Raw genomic sequence first — 24867 nt, forward strand, 5'->3', positions numbered from 1 at the left:
CAAGTTTTGATCAGATGATTCCATGTGATGCAGGATAAGCAGGACAAACAAGAAAAGGCTGATGAATCCTCCTGGATACACAAGAAGCTCATATCAGTGAGGTCCAACCTGGCCTTGGACATTTCCAGGGATCCAGGGGCAGCCACAGCTTCTCTGGTCAACCTGTGCCAGGGCCTCCCAACCTCACAGGGAAGGATTTCTTCCCAATATCCAATCTGAACCAACCCAATGTCAGCTTGAAGGCATTGCCCCCTGAACATCTTGAGATGTCCTTCTGGAATGGATGATCTCTCTCACGTTCTTCATCTTTCGGAGCCACAGACTTTACAAAATTCTGGATAAATACTTCAGAGGATAGGTGTTTTTATTATTTTTTCCTGGATGATATACATTCTGTTAGTTGTTTGACACTAGAGGCTTCTAATATGGATAATAATTGTCCAGATGTTGCAGAGAGAGAGGTTAAAAATGGATTATAGATCATCTGTGCCTTCTTCAATGCGAAATGTCAGAGCCTTTTATCACTGGGTCAGTGACAAGGCAAAAAAATATTAAGGAAATTTAGGAAATGTTCTAATGGAAGCTGTCTTCTTTGGTTTATCACTTACAGGGGCTGTGGAGAAAAGGTGTGTCTGAGGAAAGATCTATTAAAAAATCATTGCTAAGGAAAGAAAATATTTCAATTTCTACCACCTGTTTGTTGTTCTCAGAGGGGTACAAGACTTTGCTGTTCCTTTCCATGTTTTTCACTTCCATCTGTTCTTCCAGAGAAGAGCTAGAAAAGAGGTCAAATAGCACCAGCAAAATTTGAGATGACAATAAAAGGAGGCAGAAACCTACATTACAAATTTTGCTCTGTTTTTCTGCCATCTACCAAGGGAATTTTTACTTATATTCCAACAAATTTGTGGGGTTTTTTTTCCTGAAGTGCAGCTTTCAATTTATTTGCATGAAGAAGACTAGAGGTCCTTCTGTGCTCCGTGTGGGGCTGTACATCAGGGGAAGCTCTTGCTTGGTGGCTTATTCCTCCTAGATTTTTCAGCTGTTGTTTGTACCTCTGTTGGACAACTTGTATCGTGATCTTCTCAAGCTCCACCTTCAAATGCAGTAGGATTTGAGCATAGTTCCTGAAGGAAGTGTTTCTAGGATCCCATTCATCTCTCCTTAGATGTTCCATGAAGCATTACTCTGATCCCACACCCAGGGAGGGAGGGAATGAATATTATTCATCACAACCTTGTGTTGAGGCAGGAGAAAAATGGCAGGATGTAAGGCAGACAGCAGTGCCTCAAAAGACTAAAGCAAAAAGGAGAACTGGAGAGGCCCTGATGGATTGTTCTGGCTCTTGGGATGTTATGAAATTTTTCCCTCCAAAAATGTTAGTGGGCCATGGATTTGCTCCTTCAAAGGTTAAGTCATGTTATGACTAATGCAGTCTGCAGCTCTGAGCAAAGCAAGGCCTCCAAAGTTGTGCCTGGTGCCACAAGAGTGAAGCTGTGTTTAAAATGTCATTTGTGTACAGATAATTATTTCAATGGAACAAGACAGTCCAGGAGCGCAGGGTCCAAAGGAAGGAATTCAGAGCTGCTTCCCACCATCCCTGCACACATCTTAATTTCCCCCAATTTTGTTTTTGGCTCTTATTTCTCCCTCCCTCTTCTACAAAGGTATGAGCTGTCCAGACCCTCAGAAATCTGGGTTTGAGGAATTAATGAACCCTTTCAGCATCCATCTGGGATGCTGTGTGTGAAACATATGGTGTGCTGGGAGAGCCATTTGGGAAGGCAGGACCAGGGACCTCTCTGCCATGCAGGTGCCTTCCTGCCAGCAGACCTGCACACCTCCCTGGGAGCACACCTGGTAGTGCTCCACTGGAATATTGCCATTTGATCCAGGCTTATATTGTGAAAAAGTTTCTAATAACCTGTTAATTCACCGCACTTAGTTCATTAACTTAGGAGAATAAAGTTTTATGTAAATATATGGAAACCTGGAATACTTGCTATATGTGGGGGAAGGGGTAGTGTGGTTTAAAGGCTGCAAAGAAACTTCTCCTGCTGTCAGGACTATTCCCTTTCTAATCTCAATGCCTCTCTTTGCCAGAAATAATTCAGAAGTGCCCAAGAAGCAAGATTAACTTCCTTTGGTGTCTGATAAAATACAAATGACATATGTTCCTAATGCCAGAGGACTGTGAGAGCCACAGAAGAATCTGTTGTTGTTTGGCCTTTCCAAGTCTGGCTACATAATTAAAAGAACCTAACAGAGGAAACGAGAAGCTAAATGGGGTTTTTAAGTCTTGGAGAAGCCACCAACAATGTTTTTCTAATAGGAGCCAGTCTTGGTTGTCAGTTTTGAAGGACAATATTCAGTGACCTGACAGTTTGCGGCTTGTAAATGAAAGATCAGTTGTGTTGAACCTGCAGGGCATTCTCTAGTTTTTCTAAAAATTGCTCTCCCCCTTGAACAATTATAAAATGTGCTTTAAAAAATTATCATTCTGACCATCTTGAAATAAAACAGCTCTGCTGCAGAGGTAGGTTCTAACTGGGATAAGTCATCCCTGTACAGAGGGCTGATCCAACCCAGAAAAATACTCTTGTCCATAATGTCTCAAAGGATAACCATCAATATACCAGGCTCATTGTTTAACTGCTGTTTTAACTGCTCAGATGAAAGAACAGGAGGTGATTGGTGTAATTCAGAGGTTGGAAGGCTTGAGAGCACCTGAAAACTGTTTAATTCCAGGGAAGCATAAATCCAGTGCAGTGGTCTGAGGCACATTGAAGCAGGAAGAACCTGTCTGTTGGGATAAGCAGGAAGAGTTCCTCATGGTGCAGTCATAGCTCAGGGAAGTTTTCCTTTCCCTGGGTTTGGCGAGCTTTGCTGTGCTGTGGAAGGTTTTTTTCCTTGGTTGGTGTTCTCTGGGTAGTGTTCTGCCCTTGACAAACAGCTAATTTTTGAATGTTTTTGTATAAAAATGGTTAAACTCCTTCCTACCCAATGACACCTGAAAGACATGTAATGGTTCAATAGTTTCCTCAAAGTGTCAAAATATAATTCATGTGTTTATTATGGGATGCATACGTTGAAAAGATTTTCTCTTTGTACAGAATAGTTCACAGACAGGATTTATGTTTTAGGAATAGGAAGTATTCCTGTTTTCTAGTCAGAAATTAAGCTTCCCTTTGGTATCAGTGGCAGGCAGAGTTCATGTATGTACCAGTGTTTCAGGGAGAGAAAATACCCCAAAAGGCTCCTGGGCTGTCACAAAGACAGGGAGAGATCACTCCTACTGTCACTGACAAAACAGATGTGATTCAGAGAAAAATTAATTTAATTTATAACAGCTCAGGTTGGGATAATGAGAAATATAAAACAGATCTTAAAACTCCTTCCCCTCCACCCCTCCCCTCTTGCCAGGCTCAGCTTCCTCCTGATTTTCCCCCACCGTGGGAAGTGAGATGGGGACTGGGGGCCATGGCCAGTCCATCACACGTGGCCAGTGGTGCTCATTCCTCCTCAGTGGCTGGACTCCTCACACCCTTTCCCTGCTCCAGAGAGGGGAAGAGAATCCTCCATGAACTTCTCATGGGAAGGCATCAGTCCTTCCCATGGGCTGCAGTTCTTCCCAAACTGCCCCAGCGTGGGTCCCTTCCTTGGGGTGAGTCCTTCAGGAAGAGACCACTGCAGCGTGGGTCTCCTGCAGGATTGCAGGAGACTCCTGTGGGGTCACAGCCTCCCCTGGGCTCTTCCACAGGCTGCAGGTGGATCTCTGCTTCCCTGTGGACCTCCATGGGCCGCAGGGGCACAGTGCCTCTGGCATCTGGAGCACCTCCTGCCTCTCCTCCTCCCCTAACCTGGGGGCCTGCAGAGCTTTTTCTCTCACTTTTTCCCACTCAGGTGCTCCCACCGTTCCTGGTGGGCTTGGCCATGGCCAGCATGGAGTTCATCTTGGCATTGGCTCCATCAGACGTGGCAGAACCTTCCAGCAGGATCTTATGTTCACAGCAGCCACCCACACAGCCCTCCCTGCTGCCAAACTGTGCCACACAAGCCCAGAGGAAGTGTCTGCTCTGAGTTGTCTGTTTTGATACCATCAGACAGGAAGGTGCAAGCAGCAGAGGTAGAATTCATCCCTGAGCACGCTCTGCTCCATACTACTGCTTTAGTAATAGAGTAGTTTCTACTGGGGAGGACTAAAGATGTAGCAGCTATTTATAGCAAGGCTGCCTCTAAGAAGGTGTTTATTTTAGTCTTGCATGACTCATCCTTATTCTTACATAAAAGACAAGACAAAGTGCAGTTCACTGACTTTGGTCACTAATCAAAATACTGGCAAACCCTCAAAGTGCCTGACTTCCCTGTTTCTGTCTTTTTAATCTGTGACTTGCTGCATGACAAAAGGGAAGGAAATAAGTAACCAGAGTTTATTCTTTCTGTGACTAAGTATTATCTAGGAAGCTTTTAGCTAATCCAGCTTTTACAGTGAAAATTCTGCACCTATATAATTCACAGTGAGGGTTTTTTTGTTGTTTGCTGCTTCTTGCTGGCTGTCATGGTGCAGGATGAAATAATTGCTCTTGGCCACATTACATCTCCTGCAACCTTCCAGATGGGCTGCAGCTATGTCAAACAGAATGCTTCATCTCTTCTTGATAAATTATGTGATAACCCCGGGGTGAGGCCAAAAAAAAAAAAAAAAAAAAAAAAGGAGAAATAAATCCAGTTGTGCACAGTTAAGTGAGGGCATTCTTCATTAACCCACGGTGGGGATGTGGGGATGCTGCAGTAGCAGGGAGTGAGAAGCTGCCCATGAGCTTTGTAAAGAGGTGGTCGTCCTCATTTTCAAAGACATGAAGAGGAAAATATAAAAGCAGCACATGCTCCAAGGCAAAATGAATGTCACTTTTCCAGGGAAAGCAAAAACAGGAGCAAAGAAGGCAATTGAAGCCACAGTTGATAATTAGGATTTCCTGATGGAAATATTTAAGAGGACTTTGCTAATGTTTTGGTTGGAGCTGTAATGAATTCAGTACTCCAGACCTGAATAAAAAAGTTAAAATTATACTGCATTTCCTGATAAGAAGGCAAAACAAGAAGCAAAACCATAAAATATATGACTTGTACTACACTGATTTGAAAAGTGAAAGATCACTTCGTCTTTTCCAGGTGGAGGAAATGAACCTTGATTTCTTATCACAGCCAGCAACCCATCCTTCCTTCTTATTCTTGGCTTGTAAAATTTATCCATTTCACTATTTTGTTTGGGCATGTGCCTTTCTGGCTGAAGAAAACAGGCTCTGTCCTAGTTCTGAGTTATTCTTTGTTAGTGGCTTAACTCCTCAGTGTTATCAGAAACCTTTTCCATAGTTAAAAGATGAATTTGATCCTAATTCTTGATCCATCCGTGTTTCCCGGATTATTTAGTTGATCTTACTGAAGTGGGTGGGAAAGATTTGTATTTGTCATATTCCTGCCTGGTGAGGGTGATCGAGAATTTGTAAAGTGTCTCGGTGCAGAAAAGCTGAGCCACCATCAGTGGGAATAGACTTTAATGGCACCAAATTAGGGTTCTGATGAAATGCTCTTAAAGCTCAGAATTCAGGCAGACAGGAATTTATTTCCCATGCATAGCAGGAGCCGTGTTATCAAAATAAAGTAAAGGTTTAGGTGATTGATTTGTAGCTGAGAACATCACAGCTGCACTGTCAGGAAGGAAAACTTCAAGTTATAATCACAAAAGGTGCTGTTAGGCCTCCTTTAGATTCTGAAAGAGAAGTTTCAATTGCTAAGCAACTAACCCCAAGATCCTGTCTATTCTGGAGCGATTATCAGTTTAATCTTGGTGAAGATAGGTAATGATAGAGTTCTAAGATGCAATCTTGACTTGGTTTCAAAAGTTCCAATAAATTTGCTTTATTTTATGTGCAACAGAGACATTTATTTGCTTCTATCCTAAGGTTTGGGTTTATGGGAAGGAACTCCTGAACCTACTGAAGGATGTCCATGCCCATGGCAGGAGGGCTTGGACTCTAAATGTCTCTTCCATCCCAAACCATTCTATGGTGCTGGGATTTTATGATAAAATTACTTATTTTTGAGCAATGATGGAAATATATTAGATAGTAACTTGAGAATCTGATGCTTTGAGGAGGCTGCATCCTGTTTTCTAGGTCTTTGATCTCTAACCAAAGTGACAAAATGTCTGTTTTTAGAGTTCTTGCATCCACACAACTTCCTACACATGCCTATGCCATAGATGCAGGAAAACTTTCCAGAGAGTTGCTACTTTCTTCCATATCCTCAATTTCTAAGTACTTCTCTGTGAGACACTCTCTTCTTTTCTCTTTGAAAATAATGCTGGACCTGAATGTCTACAGAGATCAGGAATTCCCAAGCAAACAGCCACCAGCCCCAGACGACTAGCACAAAAAATCAGGAAACCCGAATTATTTGCCCTAACTTTGGCCTACAGACCCCAGTGAATTTTACAAATCAGTTTTTCCAGTTTTGGATGCAGCCAGTTCCTGAATTACACAAGGAGATTCAGTCTCTCCAGGAGCATAACACTTCCAGCTCTTTCCTTCTGAGCAAGAACACTGAGAAAGAACTGCCATGTAAACATAAACAAAATGCTTTAAAGCTTTCTGCTGAGGAAACGTTTACATTGGGGTCAATTTGCACTTAAAAGGATGATTTTCCCAATCCTTTGTCCTTTTGTTTTATTTTTAAGTAGCCCTTGCCTGTTGTACCAACATTGGCCATTTGATGGAGTCGGTAAAGTCTCTATCAGGTTAGAGCTGTTCTTCCCCGCTTAGAAATTAGAAAGACTAATTAATGGCATCTTTTTGTCTGCCTGATTGATTGATTGATTGATTTGTTTTTAAAGTGCTGCCTCGGAACCCCCCAGCCTTTTGCTGTTCCCATGCCTTTTGGCAGAGTTATTTCTGGTGCCTCTAGTGCACACACCTACATTTTTCTCCATTCCTCTGGACAAAATTGTGCTCCCTCAGTAAGGAATGTGCTCTGGGTGATAAGCATGCATTCTATACGTGTGTGAAAGGAACTATGTATTAGCAACAATGGCTCACTTAACTATTTCAGACAGCATATATTTAGGGTGGCTAAAAATAGTTTTAATTTCAGAGACGCTCGGGAGCTTTGGTCATGCATCAGGCATTCCTTGCATTCTGCAGGAAGATGCTCTGAAGGCTGACAGTCATGCAGCAATCAAAGCCAGTGGCAGAAGATATTCTGCCCTGGATTTATGCAGTTCCAGGAGTGCTGCCTGTGCAGGATTTGGGGGACACAGTAGTAGGAGTGAGCAGCACACACTAAGGCTGCTTCTTACAATGTTTCCTAGAGCTGAAGCTTTTATGTTGCCTCAGTCAGACTCCAGAATCTAAATCGTGTCTTTCATGGCTGTCTTCCCTGTAGTCTAAAAAAAGCCCACCTGGAAATCAATAAAAAGCATATTAGGATGCACTGAAATTATCCCTCTACCATTGCCAGACTTGTCAATGCCAGTAACTGGGACAAAGCTGATTTAGGTCAAGGTATTTGGAGAGAAATCAGATGTGATGCTACTGCAATTTGGGCAATTAGGCAAAGAGCTCAGAGGCTGGAATAAAAAAGAGGATGGCACTCAAGGAGAATCAATCACTACTTTAAAGTCATCTAAAATTTATACATTAGAGCTGTGAGTGTGCCTCCTTCTCACAGTTCTGTCTCCATGTGAGGTGGGAAAGCCATGTGAGCAACGTGGCACTAAAGGAATTGTTCCTGCGAGCTGTGAAATGAAACCGGTAACCTCCAGCAGGGTTACCTGGTGCACTTTTGGCAAAATACAAAGTTCTTTTTCCCAGGTTTATCTGCAGCGTGTAGAATTCACATAGGCTGGGAAATTCAAGTATTCCGTGTTCTCTGGGATGTGTGGCCACTGGCAGGGAGCAATGTGCTGTCACACAGATGGAGTCAGGCTCCAAAGCAAGGCAGCTGCGCCCACCCAGTCCCTGGCAACGGTCCCCAGCCTTTGCTGCTTCCCAAACCCTGCAGTGGGAGTGCCCTTGGAGGCAATGGCCAAGCAGGATTTAGTAGCCCAGCAGAGGGTGAGCGCTCAGGAGGGGCTGGATGAGGTGGGTGACATTCCATCTGCATTGCTGTCACTGGCCCTTCCCTGGATGGGGATTTAGGATGAAGTTTTGGCACATCAGGTGCTCACAGGAGCCATTCCAACACCTTGGGTGGGTTCATCTCCTGTGCAGGGGGATGCAGCTTACTGAGCACCTTGGGAATTTGAGCTCCTGGGTCTCCCTGAACCCATCCATCAAGGGTAGTGTCCGAGTCACCCTGACACAGCTTTTGGCAATTCCAACTTTGTGGGAAATATTAGCTCTTTCTACAGTGTCTCCAAGCTTGAAACCTTTGCCTAAGAGCTTGGTTAACATTTAAATTCCATTCTACAACACCTGGATAGAAATTTAATTTGAATTATAAGGGATTTGCATAATATTTGGTGTCTAAATCAAAGTTTCCCTCCCTTAGTTTTGGAAGCACATAGCATTTCTGCTCTTTGGTGTGGGGCAGCACCATCTCTTTCTGTTCTTCTTAACAAACTATGTTTTTTCTGATTTTTCCTTGTGTGCTTAAGACTTAGTTTACATTCCGAAATATTTTGCAAACTCAGTGGAGCTTTGCTGTTCATTAATTTTGGGAGCTGGATTGCAGAGAAAATTTAGGTGGCAGGAGAACAAGTCTGCAAAATTGTAATTTTAGACATCTTTTCTAGTGATCCTAAAACTACTGTTGGTACAAATGAAGCTGCTGCTTTCTGACTGAAAATCCTGTTATGTGGTTGCTGCTTGGGCTTTGTTTGCCATTCGTGCTCTGTTTGTCTCCCTCTCTTCGATGCCTGTGCTCAGGTTTGGGGCATGCTTATCTCCACAAGGCTCTTCTGCTGTGCTGCTCTGTTGGCACCAGGTTGTGCAGCTCTTGAGAGCGTTCCTGAAATGTCAGTGTGTAACAGCACAGACTCATCCCCAGCATCACCCAGCTGAGCTTGCTGCTGCTGGCTCCGGGTGCTGAAAGGAAGCAGGTGACAGGTTTGGCTTCCTTCTGGCCGCTAGAAGGCAGGAAGGGTCTCCAAAGGAGTTTCCAAAGCTTTCTTTGGATACAGAATCAGACTGTGGAGCAAATGTCCCCGAAAGAGAGGCTGCAGCATCTCTGGCTGCTGCAGGCTGGAAGCAGTGCAGAAGGCAAAGCCTGGCTCCACTGTTCTGCCTCTTGCTGGGAGGGTGTTCCCTCGGGACTGGTGCTCTCTGTAGCCAAGGTGGAGCCTCTTTAAAGGGCAGGAAATTGCCTCGTGCTCTGTGAGTCACCAGATCGTCCCAAAATAGATTTTTATTTCCAAAGTATTTACAAATAAAATCAAACCTAATGAAAGGTTTGTTGATGATTCTTATTCTCTATGACAAAATGCTCTGAGGAATCTGCTCTTATCCTCCTCTGATGCTTGTTCACTCACCAAAATAAATCATTCCCTCTTAACAGAGGAGCTTTTTGCACTTGTACTCTTGCTTGAGAAGATAAAAAGTGGTTATTCTGTGTGGAGAGCAAGTAAATTACTTGTCATTTGTTTGAAGTGGTAACAAAAAGCCTTATTATGAATTAATGAAGTTGCTCTTATAAACAAGTTTGTTTTCTTTTAAAAGAGCTGCGAAAGTTGTCTTTGGTTGCCTTTGTTGAGTTAATATTGTGTAACATGGTATTTGTGTCTCCTGTCTGTTTTACATTACAATTGTGCCTATAGATTTGGATGTTGTTTTGAGGTTGTTTTGAACTAAACGTTTCCATGTTTGTAACGATGCTGTGCAATGACTCCACCACTGATATCTCTTTTTGGGGTTTATCTTCAATTTGGGAAGTCTGGCATAAAACACGCACAAAGCTGCAGTATGGTTAGTGCAATCAGTAATTTTCTAAATTAAAATAAGACAAGACACTCGCACATTACCAGCTGACTGATGGGTATTTCTTCATTCTGTTCTAACACAGAAAACATTTTTTATGTGAGTTTGATTATTCTGTATGTGCTTAGACACTCCTCAGGCCCAGATTTCAGTCCTCATTCCCATGGCCTCCAAATTAAATTTCCAAGGGATTCCAAGTTTAAGGCAGCCTTGTTAAAACTAACATGGCTTTAAGAAAGAATTATCTCCATCTGCTCTAAGATTAGGCTTTCCTGCATAAAGAGGGATGCATGAGCAATACATTTTTTTTAATATTGTTCTTAGAGCAGATGCATTTTCTGGAAAGTGACTGTATGTGGGAGGAGGAAATATAGATTATCAACACATGATGACAACACTTTCTGTCAATATATCTGTGTAATCTCTGGGAAGGTTTTAACAGAAAATCATTGAAATGTACAAAACCAGGCAGTTTATATCCCATGTACAAGGTTTAATTTTAAATTGTGTTGCCTGACTTAGGGTGCTTACCTAATGTAAATGAATATTGGGCTGTATTATTAATGCTTATAAAGAGATCTATATTTTGATCCATATTTTAGAATTCTCTGCCTAATGGTCTTTAGTGTAGGTATGCACAGCTTTAAAAATAGAAGGGCTCAGCCTGCGAGCTTCTACCTCCTGTAAATACTTATCAAGTGGTTCATTCAGAATTCAAATAAAGATCCATTGTCCTCCCAGTGCTTGCATAACAGCACTGCAACTCCCCATTTGATAAAATATGATATTTTTAGTGTGGAACACAGCCTCCTGTTTTCCTCCAGCCTTGGGATGGGAATTGTTTAAGGAGGTTCTGAAGCCCTTCACCCCTTTAGGGCAGGGCGTGCAGGTGGGCACTGTTCTGAGGGCACAGCAGGAATGGGAATGCTGCCTCAGCTCCCTCTGCTCCCCGTTCCTGTCCCACACAGCAGCACAGGAGAGAGCTGGAACTGGCTCCAGGGATAGGCCTAGCTTGGAAATGCACTCTGCCCAAAGGGGACCCTGTTCTTCCTGCTGCCCTGGATCAGCAGAACAGAGCAGCTCCACCCACTGTGCTGCCCCAAGCTGGCCCAGCACTCAGATCCCTGTGACAGTCTGTCATCCAGGGCAAAATCATCCTTTTAAGTTTTGACTATTTTTTTCCCCTCTGGAGTCAGTTTATCAGAAAGACCTCATGAAGCATCAGTGACCGTGCAGAGGGAGCAGCAAACTGAGATGTGGCTGACTGGCCAGCAGAGGAGCATGGAGGGACGGGAGTTTGTTTTCCCACTGCTTGAATGAGCAGCTTGGACCCCTTTCCTTCCCCTTCCCCTTCCCCTTCCCCTTCCCCTTCCCCTTCCCCTTCCCCTTCCCCTTCCCCTTCCCCTTCCCCTTCCCCTTCCCCTTTTTCCCCTTCCCTTGCCCCCACCTTAGAGCACCCCCAGCAGAGGAGGATGACTGGATATGCCAGGGGAATGAGATGGAAGCAGCTCTGGTTGCAGTGGTTAAGCAGTTTTAGACTTTCATGCATGCTTTCATCTGTGAAGGGCAGACATGCTAGAGATGTTTCTTTATATGGGTGACCTCTAGTTTGCTATTTTTTGGTACCCTATTTTTGGTTCTGTCTATGTACCATAATTTATAGGCTATGAGAACAAATTCAATATAAGAGGCATGTTCACAAGATGAATAATGTAAAGGTACTCTCTGTTGCACTTCAAACTTCATTTTCATTTCGCTGAATTTTAAACTAGTACATTTTTTTTGAGCATTGGAATGTGGGCAAAAAAAATTAGTTATCGGCTTATCTTCAGTGAGTTTATTTTAAGCAAAAAAGAAGCAAAACAGATGTGCACAGTTCATTGGATATTTTTTCCCTGAGAGAAGTTAAAACATGAGAAGCTGCCACCTCTTGCACCTGGCAGACATCAGACAAATTCATCTTAAGTGCCACTTAATTGATTGCAGAACACTGCAGTTCAATCAACTGCAATAAAGTTAATTGAACCTCTCCAATGAAATGTGACTTAAACCAAAGGATTCAAAACAGGAACAGGTACTAATTAATGGAGGCCATTATTTTTAATAGGACAGGGTCCAAGTAATTGAGTGATGTTTAAATGTTCTGTGTAGTCTCATGAGGATGGAAGTCACTTACTTGAAACAGCTTTCAGGTTAGATATAAGTATGCAAAATCCAAAATTTTAGATAAGAGTGCTAATTTAACATAGTTCTGCCTTTTAAATCATACCATGGGTAAGAGATGAAAAGCAACACTTAACCCTGCTGCTTTTTTGGGCTATCAGCTTTGATCCCAAACTAATCCAGTGAGTTTGTACTTACTAGAAGAAAACAAGTTGTGCATTTCCCTTGAGGGAGGTCAGACACTGGCATGGGGCCAGTCTTGGCTGGGTGAAACACAGATAGATGTATGACCATCTTTATACGCCAGTTTGACTAACGTTAGACACGTTAAAAAATATTTTTAAAGGTCTTTGAAGGACTGACAGCTGTTATGCTCCATTCAGGTTTTCAACTTTGTCATATTATTAAAACGTGTTTAACCAAGGCAGGACATTACTCCCACATGATATGTTTGTAGAATGCTGGGAAAGTAAGAGGGAAATAAAGTCTATTTAGGCTTTTGGTAGCTTTACACAGGAAGAAAATAATAGAAACAGGACAGAAATTGGAAAAAATACCACTTCTCAGAGGTTCTGGGCCTAACAGGAATAGCAGGGACAAGAAAACTGAGAAGTTCCAAGATGGAGCTGGGCTAAATGTTAAGAAACAAATTTTGTGATGCAGTTGCCATGACAACCAAGGAGTCTGGAGTTTATGATCTGAGATGCCTCTTCCTTCCAGTGCCTCTCTCAGAAATAGATGTTCCTGAGCGCAACTGAAGCTTTGGTGCAACTCGTGGGGATGAAGCGGCTGAGCCCTTCCTCGACAGCTCTGCTGTCTCCAGGCAGAGACCACATCCCTCAGCATTTTTGCCACTGCTGAATTAGCCCAGGGAAAAGTCTTTGCCTGGCTGGAGCAAGCCTGCAGGAGCCAGGTTCCAGCAGGCTCCAGCCTGTCCTGCTGCCCTCGCCCAGAGCAAGCACCAGGCAGTGACATTTCCCTTTGCCACGGGAGCTGCAGCAGAGATGGCACAACATTCCCCATGTGCAGACAGGGGCAAATGTGGTGACAGGATGGAATCCAAAACTTCAGGACATTGTCTCTCCACAGGGTGTTTTCTTTTAGGCATCTTTTATCTTGTTTGTGTGCCCCAATATTTGAGTTTATGCCAAGAGATTTATACTGTAGCAAGGCTATGAACGATTTTGATGCTTTTCCCTTAATTCATGTGTACTTTTTTTCTGAATGGCTATCAAATACTTCCTTATAATATTTCTTCTTCTGGACAAACCCCATAAATGACAGAATTCAGGTGGGAAGTTGCCTCCTTTGATCACCTAGTCCAATTCCATGCTCACTGGCTTCATCTTTACAACATCCCATGCAGTAAGGCCACCAGGGCAGGCAAATCTATGAGCAAGTGGATTACTGCAAAAACACCATTAATGCAAGATGTCAGCTGGAATTTCCACATCCTTGTATCCCTGCTTCTGTGAAGTTCTTTGTTTGTTTTGGTTTTTTTTTGTTTTGGTTTGGTTTGGTTTCTCCTTTTCTTTTCTTTTCTTTTCTTTTCTTTTCTTTTCTTTTCTTTTCTTTTCTTTTCTTTTCTTTTCTTTTCTTTTCTTTTCTTTTCTTTTCTTTTCTTTTCTTTTCTTTTCTTTTCTTTTTAAATCAATAGAGTGCATGAAGCCTCTGAAGCATCTTTTACACCAAAGTAGATTAAATGGGATATTTAATCAAATATACAGGTCAAGCACCTGTGGGAATCAGTGATGTTTATGTGGGAGATCAGAATGTAAATAAACTTCCCATTTGTATTAGAAAATCTTCAGGAATTTTCAGAGACTCTTCAAGGCCTTTTTGAGAAACTATTTAAATAAATGAATAGTTGGAGCCTGGTGAACTGAAGACATTTGCTTCTGTCTATTTAAGCTTCTTTGGTGGGATGGGAATAATTTGGTTTGCAGAGACAAATTCATAAATTAATTTCCATTATGGGACTCATTTATATGTTATATTATTACTTTCTATTTTAATCTAAGACACAGGTTAAAATCATGTGCTAGGTTTTTGGGAAAGTGAATCTTGATATCATTTGTAGTGAAGTGCATTTTTTAAGCACATAAAATGTCATTACACCAAAGCATCTTTTGGCTTTGGACCTGTTTAACTTGCCTGCTCCTTTGAATCTGTGGTTATTTTTGCATTCAGGTCTTTCCTGGGATGCTCAATAAGAAGTATTCTGCCAACAGAATTTGTGCAAATTTACTTTCACATAAGCCTTTCTGGATTCCCTTGTGCTGTCCATGAGCCCATTAAATCCAGCTTTAGAATGAATTTAGAGGATAAATAATAGAGTTTTTGACACTAAATATGCTTGTCAGGTGCAAATCTGAGCATTTGTGCTGGTTTGTGCTAAAAGCTGCTCCAGCCAATCCCAGTATGGCCACAAACACCACAACCCCTTGCTGGTTTTCAGTGGGTGACCCCTGGGCTGGCACTGTGGGTGCACTGAGAGCACAAATAACTTCCCAAAAGTCTCTGGGTCACTGTGTCTTTCTTCCTCTCACATTTTAGTCTCCAGATGGGAAACTCTTACTGGCTGCTGACAGGCAGTGCCATGTGCACAACTCCGTGGTTACTTGAAATGCAGAAGCATCATTTGAGCCTGCAAAATCTCTTGTGAGCTATTTATTTTCGCTGGTACAAATTGTGATTGGGTTTGTGTGTGTGAAATATTTATCAAAAAGGGTGAATTTTAAAAAGCATGTAGGCAGGGGGTTGTAAGTGTGTGTAACGGGTTTGGGGGTTTGTTGGTTTTTTGTTTTTTTTTTTTTTTTTTCAAGTAGTTCAGCAGATAAGGAAGAGCTTCTGAGATGCTTCTTCTGGGAGGATGTGCATTCCCAACTTCAACCATTCTGCAATGGGCATCCCAAGCATAATGATGGAGTTCTGTCTACTTAATTGCTGTTAAAAATTATTGACTGCCTTTTTCACTGAGGGAATGTTTTGGTAGTAGAAGGATTAGGATGATGCATTGAAGAAATCAAGACCTTTTTTTCCTATCTTTTTTTTTTTTTAAATTAATAGAACAAAGTCTGCAAAGGTCTCTTTCTCTGGTAGTGGTTTTTTTTTCCTTTTGCACCTTCCTACGGGAATGCTGCTCTGGTGAATGTGTTCCAGCTCATGCATCTGCCAGCTTACAATGTGCAGGTTATTTTACTGTGCAGGTTATTTTACTATGATATGATATGATATGATATGATATGATATGATATGATATGATATGATATTATATTATATTATATTATATTATATTATATTATATTATATTATATTATATTATATTATATTATATTATATTTTTCCAACCCATTTCATAACTGCATTTCAGGGGAAAAAAAGTTTTTATCCAGCCTGTTTAGACTATTTTTAAAGACATTCATGAGATCATATTACTTCATGAATTAATTCTCTCAAAGTAATTTCTGTTCCACTACCCAGTAACCAGATTATAATAAAGGACGATTTTTAAAAATACAGAATTCTGAGGCTTTTCCCCAGAGTCCAGAGTGGATAGAGAGAGTTGTTAAAATTGTGAGGTGTCCCAAAGGACAGTTTTCCTTTCATTTTGTTCCTTGGATGACCAGATTTCATTGATGTAGCATAGACCCAGCCTCCTCACATGTCTATTTCTATTATCTATTTTCACTTATTTATGAAGGACATAGCAGAAAAATGTTTTGTGGAATAGTAGAAGGAAAATAAGAACCTCATGTTTTGCAGTGAAAGATTGCAGAAAATATGCAGAAAGATTGGGTTGAAGAAGAAGGAAAGACACAAATTTGTGCCTGCAAAACAACTTTACTCTTTGTTTCTAGAGCTTCCTTCCAAACACCTAGCTGCCAAAAGAAAAAGTAGTTTTTGAGTGTTTTAAAGAGTAGGATTACTTTTAATGCAGAGAATACAGGTGATTATGAAATGAATTGGCACAGTTGGAATAGATAACTGCTTTACTGGTTTACAAACTCCCCCTTGCCAAAGCTTGAAGTGGAAGTTGAGAGAGATTTGCCTCGAATTATTCATCTGGAAAAGTTTTGCTGAATAAATCCAACTAAAGCTGTCAAACAAACCTGCTTGAACTCTGGTTTCTCACTGCTTAACAGCCCTTCCTGCAGGCATTTGGCTTCTGGATGAAATATTGAAGAAGGGTAAAAGAAATAATGTCACTTATAAGCTGTTGACAATTCCCCAGTTATTACTTTGTAATCATGCTCCAGTTTTACCCCTGAAGTGCTAAAGACTGTGAAGATGAGGTTCTGCTCTTCTGGTTCCATGATTCTTTTGTTCTCTAGTATTTCCGTAAGACTCTGAGTTAAATAACCTCCAGCTCTCCTATCAATATTTTTATTTTATTTATTTTCAGATCAATCTTTTCAGTCCCAGCTCTTGTAACTGTGCCTTTTCAACAAAGCTGCTATAAACAGTCATTTACAGGTTCTGTTTCTGAGGCAGCTTTAAAAAAATGTGTTGTATATATTTGCTCCTGCTCTAAATGTTAAATATCATTGCACAGAACGATGGGAACAGATGGGATGCTGCATAAGCTGTTTATCATATTACACATTTATCACTTTACACTAGTGAAGTGTACATGTGTTTGATTAATATTGACTTTTGATTTATTTGGAGGGCTCTATTTTTTGACAGCATTAGGGATTACATTGTAATCCTTACTAATTTTCAAGCTTGAAATTTAATTCCAGTAAAAATAGAGTGGATGCATTCCATAATTCTTAATTACATGATTTTTTTTTCATCTGAAAAAAATTACCTGTTTGAGGCTTTAATACTGGAAGGATTCAGAAGTAAATGGGTAACACTGTTTGCTTCAGTATTTTAGACAGATTAAATTTAGATGCCATTGGTCCAGCTAAATAAATATCTCTTGGAATTAAATACCAGATGCTAAGGAGGTGTAAAATAAAGCAAACCAGCAAGAGTCCTATTTAAATCAATATTCTTTTATACCCTCCACCTACAGAATGAGAGAACTTCGTCTTTGCCTGCTCAACAGGTCTGGATGTTCAGCATGTGTTCCACCTACGTCACAGTACATGGAACCAAAAAAGCATCTCCAAAAGCACCCCGAGCTCAGGCACAGAGCACACAGCTCGTCCTGTAGGCTCCCCACTGCAGCACTCTGGTGAAAAGATGGCTCACCAATGCACTGGTTCATTAAAATGCATTTTGGCTCAGCTGAAGCCTGAGAAAAAGGAAGGTTTTCCTTCCAGACAATGGATGGAAAAATGATTTCAAGTTGGAGTGGGGCGGCTTGTGCTGTTTGTTCCGCTAAACAGCAATAATATTTAATGAGATATTCTGCTCTGAACTGTAAATCCTTTAGAGTGTGAGATGCCCAGCCTGTCAGAATAAATAGAGGAGGCTAAAAACACTTACTTTGAAAATGACTGTTCATTTTGGGAGGCATTGAATGATCTCAGTGAAATATTACTGAGTCAGTGGAATTTTGGAGAGAGATCAACTTCCCAGCATGTATCCTGGCAGCAGCTCTTCCTCCATTCCTCAATATCTTTTATGTTCAAATAGCACAGGCAGCACTTCAGTCTTACATGTTGTCATCATTCAAATTTCAGATAACTTTCAGTGACTCCTTCTAGATTGAATGAATAAATAAATTACTTTTAGCCGTGCTTATTTACATGCCTCTGCTTTCTTCTATGTCTGTTAATTGATATTATGGAAAGAAAAATCCAGCAAAAATGATGATTTAGGACTAGAAATTACGGAGAGTACATATCTATGTATATATTTTTTATTTTATTTTTTTTCCACAAAGCTAAGTGTTGCAGTGCAGTTTGAAGTTTAATTGGCATGACCACAGTTACTGCTCAGGGCTTCATGTATTTAACTCTTCTTTTTCCATGGACACTCTTTGGGCCTGCTATGGCCCTGTTGCCTTTGCTTCCAGGACAGGAGATCCTTCCAGAAACATGCAGAAGAAAAATTCTAGTAATTGTAAATAAAATATGTAAAGGGCATGATTTCATTGAATTTATTTAGATGTGCATTTCCCAAAGGAGTAGCTTTGTTTTCTGTCATCATGTCAGCTGTGCACTGTTCCTTAAATACATATTTTCATTAAAAGACAGTAACTAGAAATTCTATCTATCTGTTCCTTCCACATTCTTTTTATAAAAATGATAGAACGAAAATTTTCTGCATTTTGGTCTAAAAGACTCCTTCCTTTCTGTGCAGGTTAATAATGAGAACGTAGTGAAAGTTGGCCACAGGCAGGTGGTGAACATGATTCGACAGGGGGGCAATCACCTCGTGCTGAAGGTTGTCACAGTAACCAGGAATCTTGATCCAGATGACACAGCAAGGAAGAAAGGTACATTTTTCTCTCTTCCTAATGGACTCTTCTGCTCTTCCTTCACAGAAAACCAAGTATGAAATTGCTGTTTTCTAAATTCTGATTTATTAGACTTTGCTTCTCAAATTTGAAATGCCCTGTTCTTGTTTAAGTTGGAGTGATTTAATTCTGTTGGGTTAGACATTAACATGTGGCCAAAAGAGCAATGTTCTCTCATCACGCTTGGCATTAATCTTTGTGACTTTTTCACATGTATATGTTTGAGGATCTTGTAGTAAAATTTCTTGCAGTAGTGAGAGAGGAAAAGCACTAAGAAGAGATGATCTTTTATTAATTTCAAATGTACTTGACATGGGGGTTTTTTAGCAGTGTTTCTCACCCACCCATCCAAAAAACCACCATGAAATCTTCACCCCAATAAAAAGAGGAAACAAAAAAGGAATTTACACTGTTTCCTTCACCTTAGATGCCCCAGAGTTTGGCTTCCCAGCTATGCTAGGAAGTCATTAGGCCCTCATAATTATAATTAAGCAGCTCACTGGTGCTCCTTGCAGCTGCAGCACATTGCTGAAAGTTCCTGTTCCTCCCACAGTCCCATAAGTTTCACTCACACACACCTGGCTCTTCAGCACGGGAGCAGGTGAGGAGCTGGCACTCCAGGATCCCTCCTGCTCCTTGAAACTAAAACTTTATGTCTGTGCTGGAAGTGTTTTTCACCTCCACTGCTTATTAAAAATAATAATAATTAAAAAGCAATAATAATAATAATAATTTAAAAGCAAAAAAATAATTAGACTAGCTTGTGGGGTGGAGGGGAAAGGCTGTGTTAAACTAAATAATGTCCCATCATGGTCTTGCATTATTTTTGGCTTGATGGAAATACTGTTCACACATTTTAAACAAACCTTTTTGCCTCTGCCTTTTGGTATGTATCATATTGACCTTAAATGTAGGGATAGGACAAGGGGCAGTGTTTTAAACTGAAAGGTTTAGGCTAAATATTAGTGGGAAATTCTTTACTGTGGGGGTGGTGAGGCTTGCCACAGGGTGTCCAGAGAAGCTGTGGTGCCCCACTCCTGGAAGTGTCCAGGGCCAGGATGGATGGGACTTTGAGAACCGAGGATAGTGGAAGGTGTGGCAGAGGGGTTGGAATGAGATGATCTTTTCTGACCACCAGAAATATTTGTTACCAGGATACTAAAGCACAGATGGTAATTTCTGTGCTAGATTATTGCCTGGATATTTTAAGACCTTATATATTCTGAGGATCACCCATTTCCCTTAGAGTCACCTTAACAATTCAGATCCATTTGAATGGTCTTTCCTGTATTTCTCAGATTGAACAGTTTCTCCAGAGATTAAATTAATCTGCCAGAGATTGGCTGGTGCCCAGGAGGTTTTTAGCCCTGCATGTTTCTCAGAAGGGGCACCACTGCTGCGAGGTCCTTTCTCTGAAAAGCCCTTTTCCTGCTGGGAAACAGAAGTGCACAGTTATTTAGCTTTAAATGTTTCTATGTATCCTGTTACATAAAAGCTTGCGGATGTATCAAGCAACCTACGCTAGAGCCAGAAACAGTGGAGAAATTCAGTCCATGAAAAGCATCTCAGGGCTTTTTCCTCCACATGTAGGTATTTATTCTCGCCTTATTTCATGGAGCTTATTCTTTTAAATGGATATGGAATTGTGGCTGTGAGCATAGGGCTTCCAGAGGGTGTGTTTTGGCTGACACTTGTGTTTTTCTGTTCCCTGCACAGCCCCACCACCTCCTAAGCGAGCTCCAACCACTGCACTGACCCTGCGCTCTAAGTCCATGACCTCAGAGCTTGAAGAGCTTGGTAAGAAAGTGTTTTTTGGCAAGCATGCTGGCTTGGTGGAGATGTAAATATCTATCTATATGTCTCTATGTGAAATTGGTGAAGGGAGCTGCACTGTGTACAGTGTCTAGAGCAGAGGAGGTTTTAAGAATGCTGCATCTTTGGAGAGTTCAAAATGTGCATGACTCGCATGAACGATTTTTGTGGAGACTTGTGCCTTTACTGCTGCGCAAGGGAATGTTGATACATTTTATGCATCATCAAAGTTTGGCACATCTACCAAAAAAGAGAAAAAAAAATAATAAAAAGAGAAAATAATGCTGTATCATGTTTTGTTAGCTTTGCTTTCTAAATTTTCAGTTCATCTAATATTGTTTTATTTTAAATTTCTGTGGCCTCTCATTAGTGGATAAAGGTAAGCTGCCAGAAGCTGTTATTAAAAGCTGACAGTGTTAAAGCAGCTTCAACTTCAACTTGTTTCATTTGATCTGAAAAAGTGCATATTATGATATCACTTTGACTTCCGTGCATGATATAAACTTAACTCCTCTCACTACTGGTAATAAAAATTATTGAGCATTCAGTCTTTTATTTGCTAGTTTTGAGAAATGTAGATTCCTTTGCTTGATCATCCACATTCTAGATATGCATAATTCTTCAGGAATTTGAATTAATTTTCTAGAAATGAGGAAGGTAGTTGTTCTTTTCTTCCTGTTTTTAATCTGTTAGGTCATTAAAAGGTAGAATTTCTGCAGCTAGACTAAGACATGGAAATATGAATAAATCATATATAAAAAGAGAAAAGCCCAGTGCATATTTCTATGTGGCTATAGCAGTAAAACAGTGTGTTTAGCAAGTGAGAAATGGGTATAAAACCAAACCACGTCCCTCACTGCAGAGTAATAGAGTATAATAATCCACACAATAAAACCATTTTCCCATGTAATTCTACAATTAAATACTTAATTTTATGATCTTGGGGTTTTCCTGACATGGACTCATCTGAAGGCCAACTGGAAGGAATCAGCCTTGTGGCCCCTTTTCTTCCCCCTGTAAGTCAGTGTTTTTTGGGGCAGATGGACCCTATCCATCCTTTAGAGAGTCAAATCATATAACTCCCAGCAAAATGGTGCTGAAGTAGGTACTGTCTTCTCTATGGTCTAACAACCAAATGAAGACCAAAAAAAAACCACCCCAGTCTGATTATTTAGCTCCAGCAAATCTCAGGAAATTTGGGTTTTTTGTACAAGGAAATTTAGGAGCTTAACTCGAGGTATCATCAGCTTGTGAATGCTCCATCATTTTTCTTCCAGGATTAAAATGTAAAATATTATTTCTGGAGCACACTTTGTGGGTCTGGGTGTTTTCCATTTGCTTTTTTTCATGGAGTGCTGAGAGCTTGTAAAACTTTGCTGGTTTATCAACCACCTTTCCCAAGGGGACAGCAACATTTAAGCTCCATTTTTGTCCCTTTGTTATCCTCTTCTGTCAATTGCTTTCAAGCTGAGGATATTCTTCTATTTCTCTGACTTTTCAATCCTCCACAGGGGATATTGATCTTAAAGCCCAAGCAGCACTTTCCTAGAGAAGAATAGCTTGCTCATAGTAATGTTCCCAGTGGAGACCATCATTTTTTAGCTTTCCCACCCCCCTGCTCAAGCTGTGGCTCTTGCTCTGCTGTTTGTCCTCACCAAGTGGCAGAAACCACTGCAACTACTTTAACAAGCAACCATGGGACATATTTCCATTTTTAAGCACATTTCCCATTCATACCTTTATCCAGATGGAGCAGACCTTGCAGTGGCAGGAGTTTTCTGTTCTGAGGAATAGTTCTGCACCATGTTCCAGAGGTGTTTGTCCCCTAGGAAAGCTGTAGAAGTGGCAGAAATTTGCTTTCTTCCTAGAAAAGTCTGTAAATGCCACTTCTGTGATACTCTGAACATTTGTCACCCTAGCAAACAATGTGACTGCTGTTCCAAATAACATCTGTGGTCTACCTATTTTCATATTTGTCCCTTTGTGGAAAAGGGCTATTACCAGAAGGGGCAAGAATTCTTAAATTGCACAGCAACTGAACAAGCTTCCACAGGGAAAGTGTTCTCCCTATCATCAGTTAAAAGTTGTCTCCTGACATAAAACACAGCTTGTATGTGTGTATTTATCTATAATTTATATATCCCTCTATGTATTTGTGTATATATTGGACATCTGTGAGAGCTATGAGAACACCCACATTTTTATAGCCATTAAACTCTCTAATGAATGAGCATTCCTTTCATGCCATATATGTGCAAACCAAATAGGAAGAACCTATAAATGAGCACTGTGGATGTTCTCATCAATACCTATGTGTAACCCTTTTTCCTGAGCTGGAGAAGCTTGTGGTCTCAATAATGTCTCATGACAAAGAATCCCACGGGCTAATTATGTGCTGTGTACAGATGTATTTCCTTTTTATTGGTTTTGAATGTGATGCCTTTAATTTTATTGAATGTCCCTTGTTATGTAATAGAAGGAAAATGTAAATAGAAACTCCCCATTTGCTTTCCCTTAGAGTGCATAGTTTTGTAATGTCTTCTAGCTAAGGTAAACATCATTTTTTTAAAAAAAATTATCCATCTTGCAGTCATTAGAATCACTTCCTTTGCCTGGCTCTGAACCCTACTTACAGTTTTATTGACATGTTTTGAGCTATTCTGTTCTTCATAATACAGAGCAGACCATCTGAGTTGTTCTCCTTCAAATTAATTCATTCAAAAGATGGCAGTGTGCTAATGATTCCTTTCCATTTAAATCTGCAAAGATTGGGGAATGCCTGATGTTGTCCTAGTTTGACAGCCCTGGTATCAATAAGTTGCCCCAATTACTGCTTTTAAAAAGAACTTAGGAAAAAAAATGTCTGCATGTATCCTTAATAACTGCAGGGGAGAAATTCCTCGTAAACCCTGATAAACAGCTTGGCAAAAGCAGATTTTATCTACTGTGGTTTGAGAGATACCTGTTTAGCAGAGGTGAGCAGGGAGAGACTGACACCTTAGAGGGAAGGATAATGCTTGCACTCAAAATGACAGATGAGGATTTAGCATATAAAACATTACCTTCAGAATTGATTCACAGTTCCTTCCCTTTCTATTTCCAAGCTTCAGTACGGAAGAAGAAGGGTAAGGGGAAGCATTTTGTCTCTTGTTTAACCTGTTTCTCACCTTTCCATAGTGAAGGATAATAACAATGTAAATGTTGGCATATGGTCCAGTTTCTTTTATGGTGTCAAATGTACATTAATTATTGTATATGTTTTTTTTAGTTAATTAGTTAATAAATTGCAAACACACTAAGAAACTCAAATAGAAGACCACATTCGAAAATATCCCCTGCATTTCTTCCTTTTGTCTCCTTTCCTTCACCTTGCCTTTTTTTTCCTTCTCTGTACCCGACTCTTCTCCAACCCCTTCCATCTCATCTCCTCACAGTTCCTGTGCTGACTGGCAGCCACAGAGAGTTAGTGGCCAGTGACCCCCCAGTGCAGTCCCACATTAGTGATCCCGCTCGTCTCCCCAGCGGCCACACGTTTTCCCATGCCCACACTGTGTCTGGCTCAGGAGTCAGGGATCTTGCACACCACACCTGAGCTTCTCACCTGCAGAAATGCTGCTCTGTCTGGTAGATCATCTTCCACGCTGTCCTGTATGCATGGAGTGCCCTCCCTGGACTGATTCATGAGGCCACCTACCACCTTCTCCTTGAAATCTCTCCCAAAGACCCACCTCCCCTAGATCCCCACTGAGCAATCATCCCAGCACTGATGGCGAGGCAGAGGGGCAGGTAGAAATAGCAGTGCTATTTTAATAGTTTTCATTAATGTATTTTTGTGTACAGAGAGTTTGTGTTGAGCTGCACTTTTTCCATGCTCCTGTACGTCATTTTGCTTCCCTAGATTGTGAGCTCTCCCGAGCAGGGGCTGTTCATTTCCACCTTCTCATGGAGCCTGGCCCAAGGAAGAGTCTCCCACTTCCCTGAGCCCCTGGGTGCTAGCTGGTGAAAAACAGGCTGTGTCCTGCTCATGGACGAGGTTCAGTGTTATGGAAAAGAAATCTAGGCTGTAGGCAGTGTCTTCTTTCAGCAGGGAGGCTTTTCCTTTTTGACATTTAATAGGACGGAATTGGGTTATTTTCCACTCTTTATTTTCCTGCTCTTTCCTGACCTCCTTTCAGGTGGTTACCAGAGGTTCCAGCTAGGGATATTTGCCATTCTCCATTCAGAGATTATGACAGAATAAACCACATTGCTACTGAAAAATATGTTTTGGCAGCATATAAAAAAAAATCTTTGTATTGTTGTGTAGAGTCTTCTGTCAACCACGAATTCAGTTTTCTGGGTCAGAGATGAGGGAGGCATTAAGATAACAATAATGGCTTCTGTGGTTCTTATCTGACTGGTCTTGTTGATTATCTCTGGAGATGGGTTCTGGTTCATTGGGAAAGCAGGGGAAAGGCAGGGCAGGAGAGGATATAGGCTGTATTTTTTTATATGCAGGATAGAAGA

General features: G+C 41.0%; 1 protein-coding gene across 7 annotated transcripts in view; it reads left to right on the top strand.

The window, feature by feature from the left end:
* SHANK2 (SH3 and multiple ankyrin repeat domains 2) overlaps positions 1-24867 on the top strand; it is a 277285-nt gene that overhangs the window by 219924 nt on the left and 32494 nt on the right. For 5 of the 7 annotated variants that reach the window (XM_064425907.1, XM_064425912.1, XM_064425909.1 and 2 more), the window contains 3 exons: positions 18393-18528; positions 20266-20346; positions 23466-23486. In XM_064425907.1, coding sequence (XP_064281977.1) covers positions 18393-18528; positions 20266-20346; positions 23466-23486 — 238 coding nt within the window. The remainder of the gene's footprint in view (positions 1-18392; positions 18529-20265; positions 20347-23465; positions 23487-24867) is intronic. The other 2 variants (XM_064425908.1, XM_064425913.1) reach the window with 1 other exon arrangement.

The sequence above is a fragment of the Passer domesticus genome, chromosome 6 (genome assembly GCF_036417665.1).
Source record: "Passer domesticus isolate bPasDom1 chromosome 6, bPasDom1.hap1, whole genome shotgun sequence".
NCBI lineage: Eukaryota > Metazoa > Chordata > Aves > Passeriformes > Passeridae > Passer > Passer domesticus.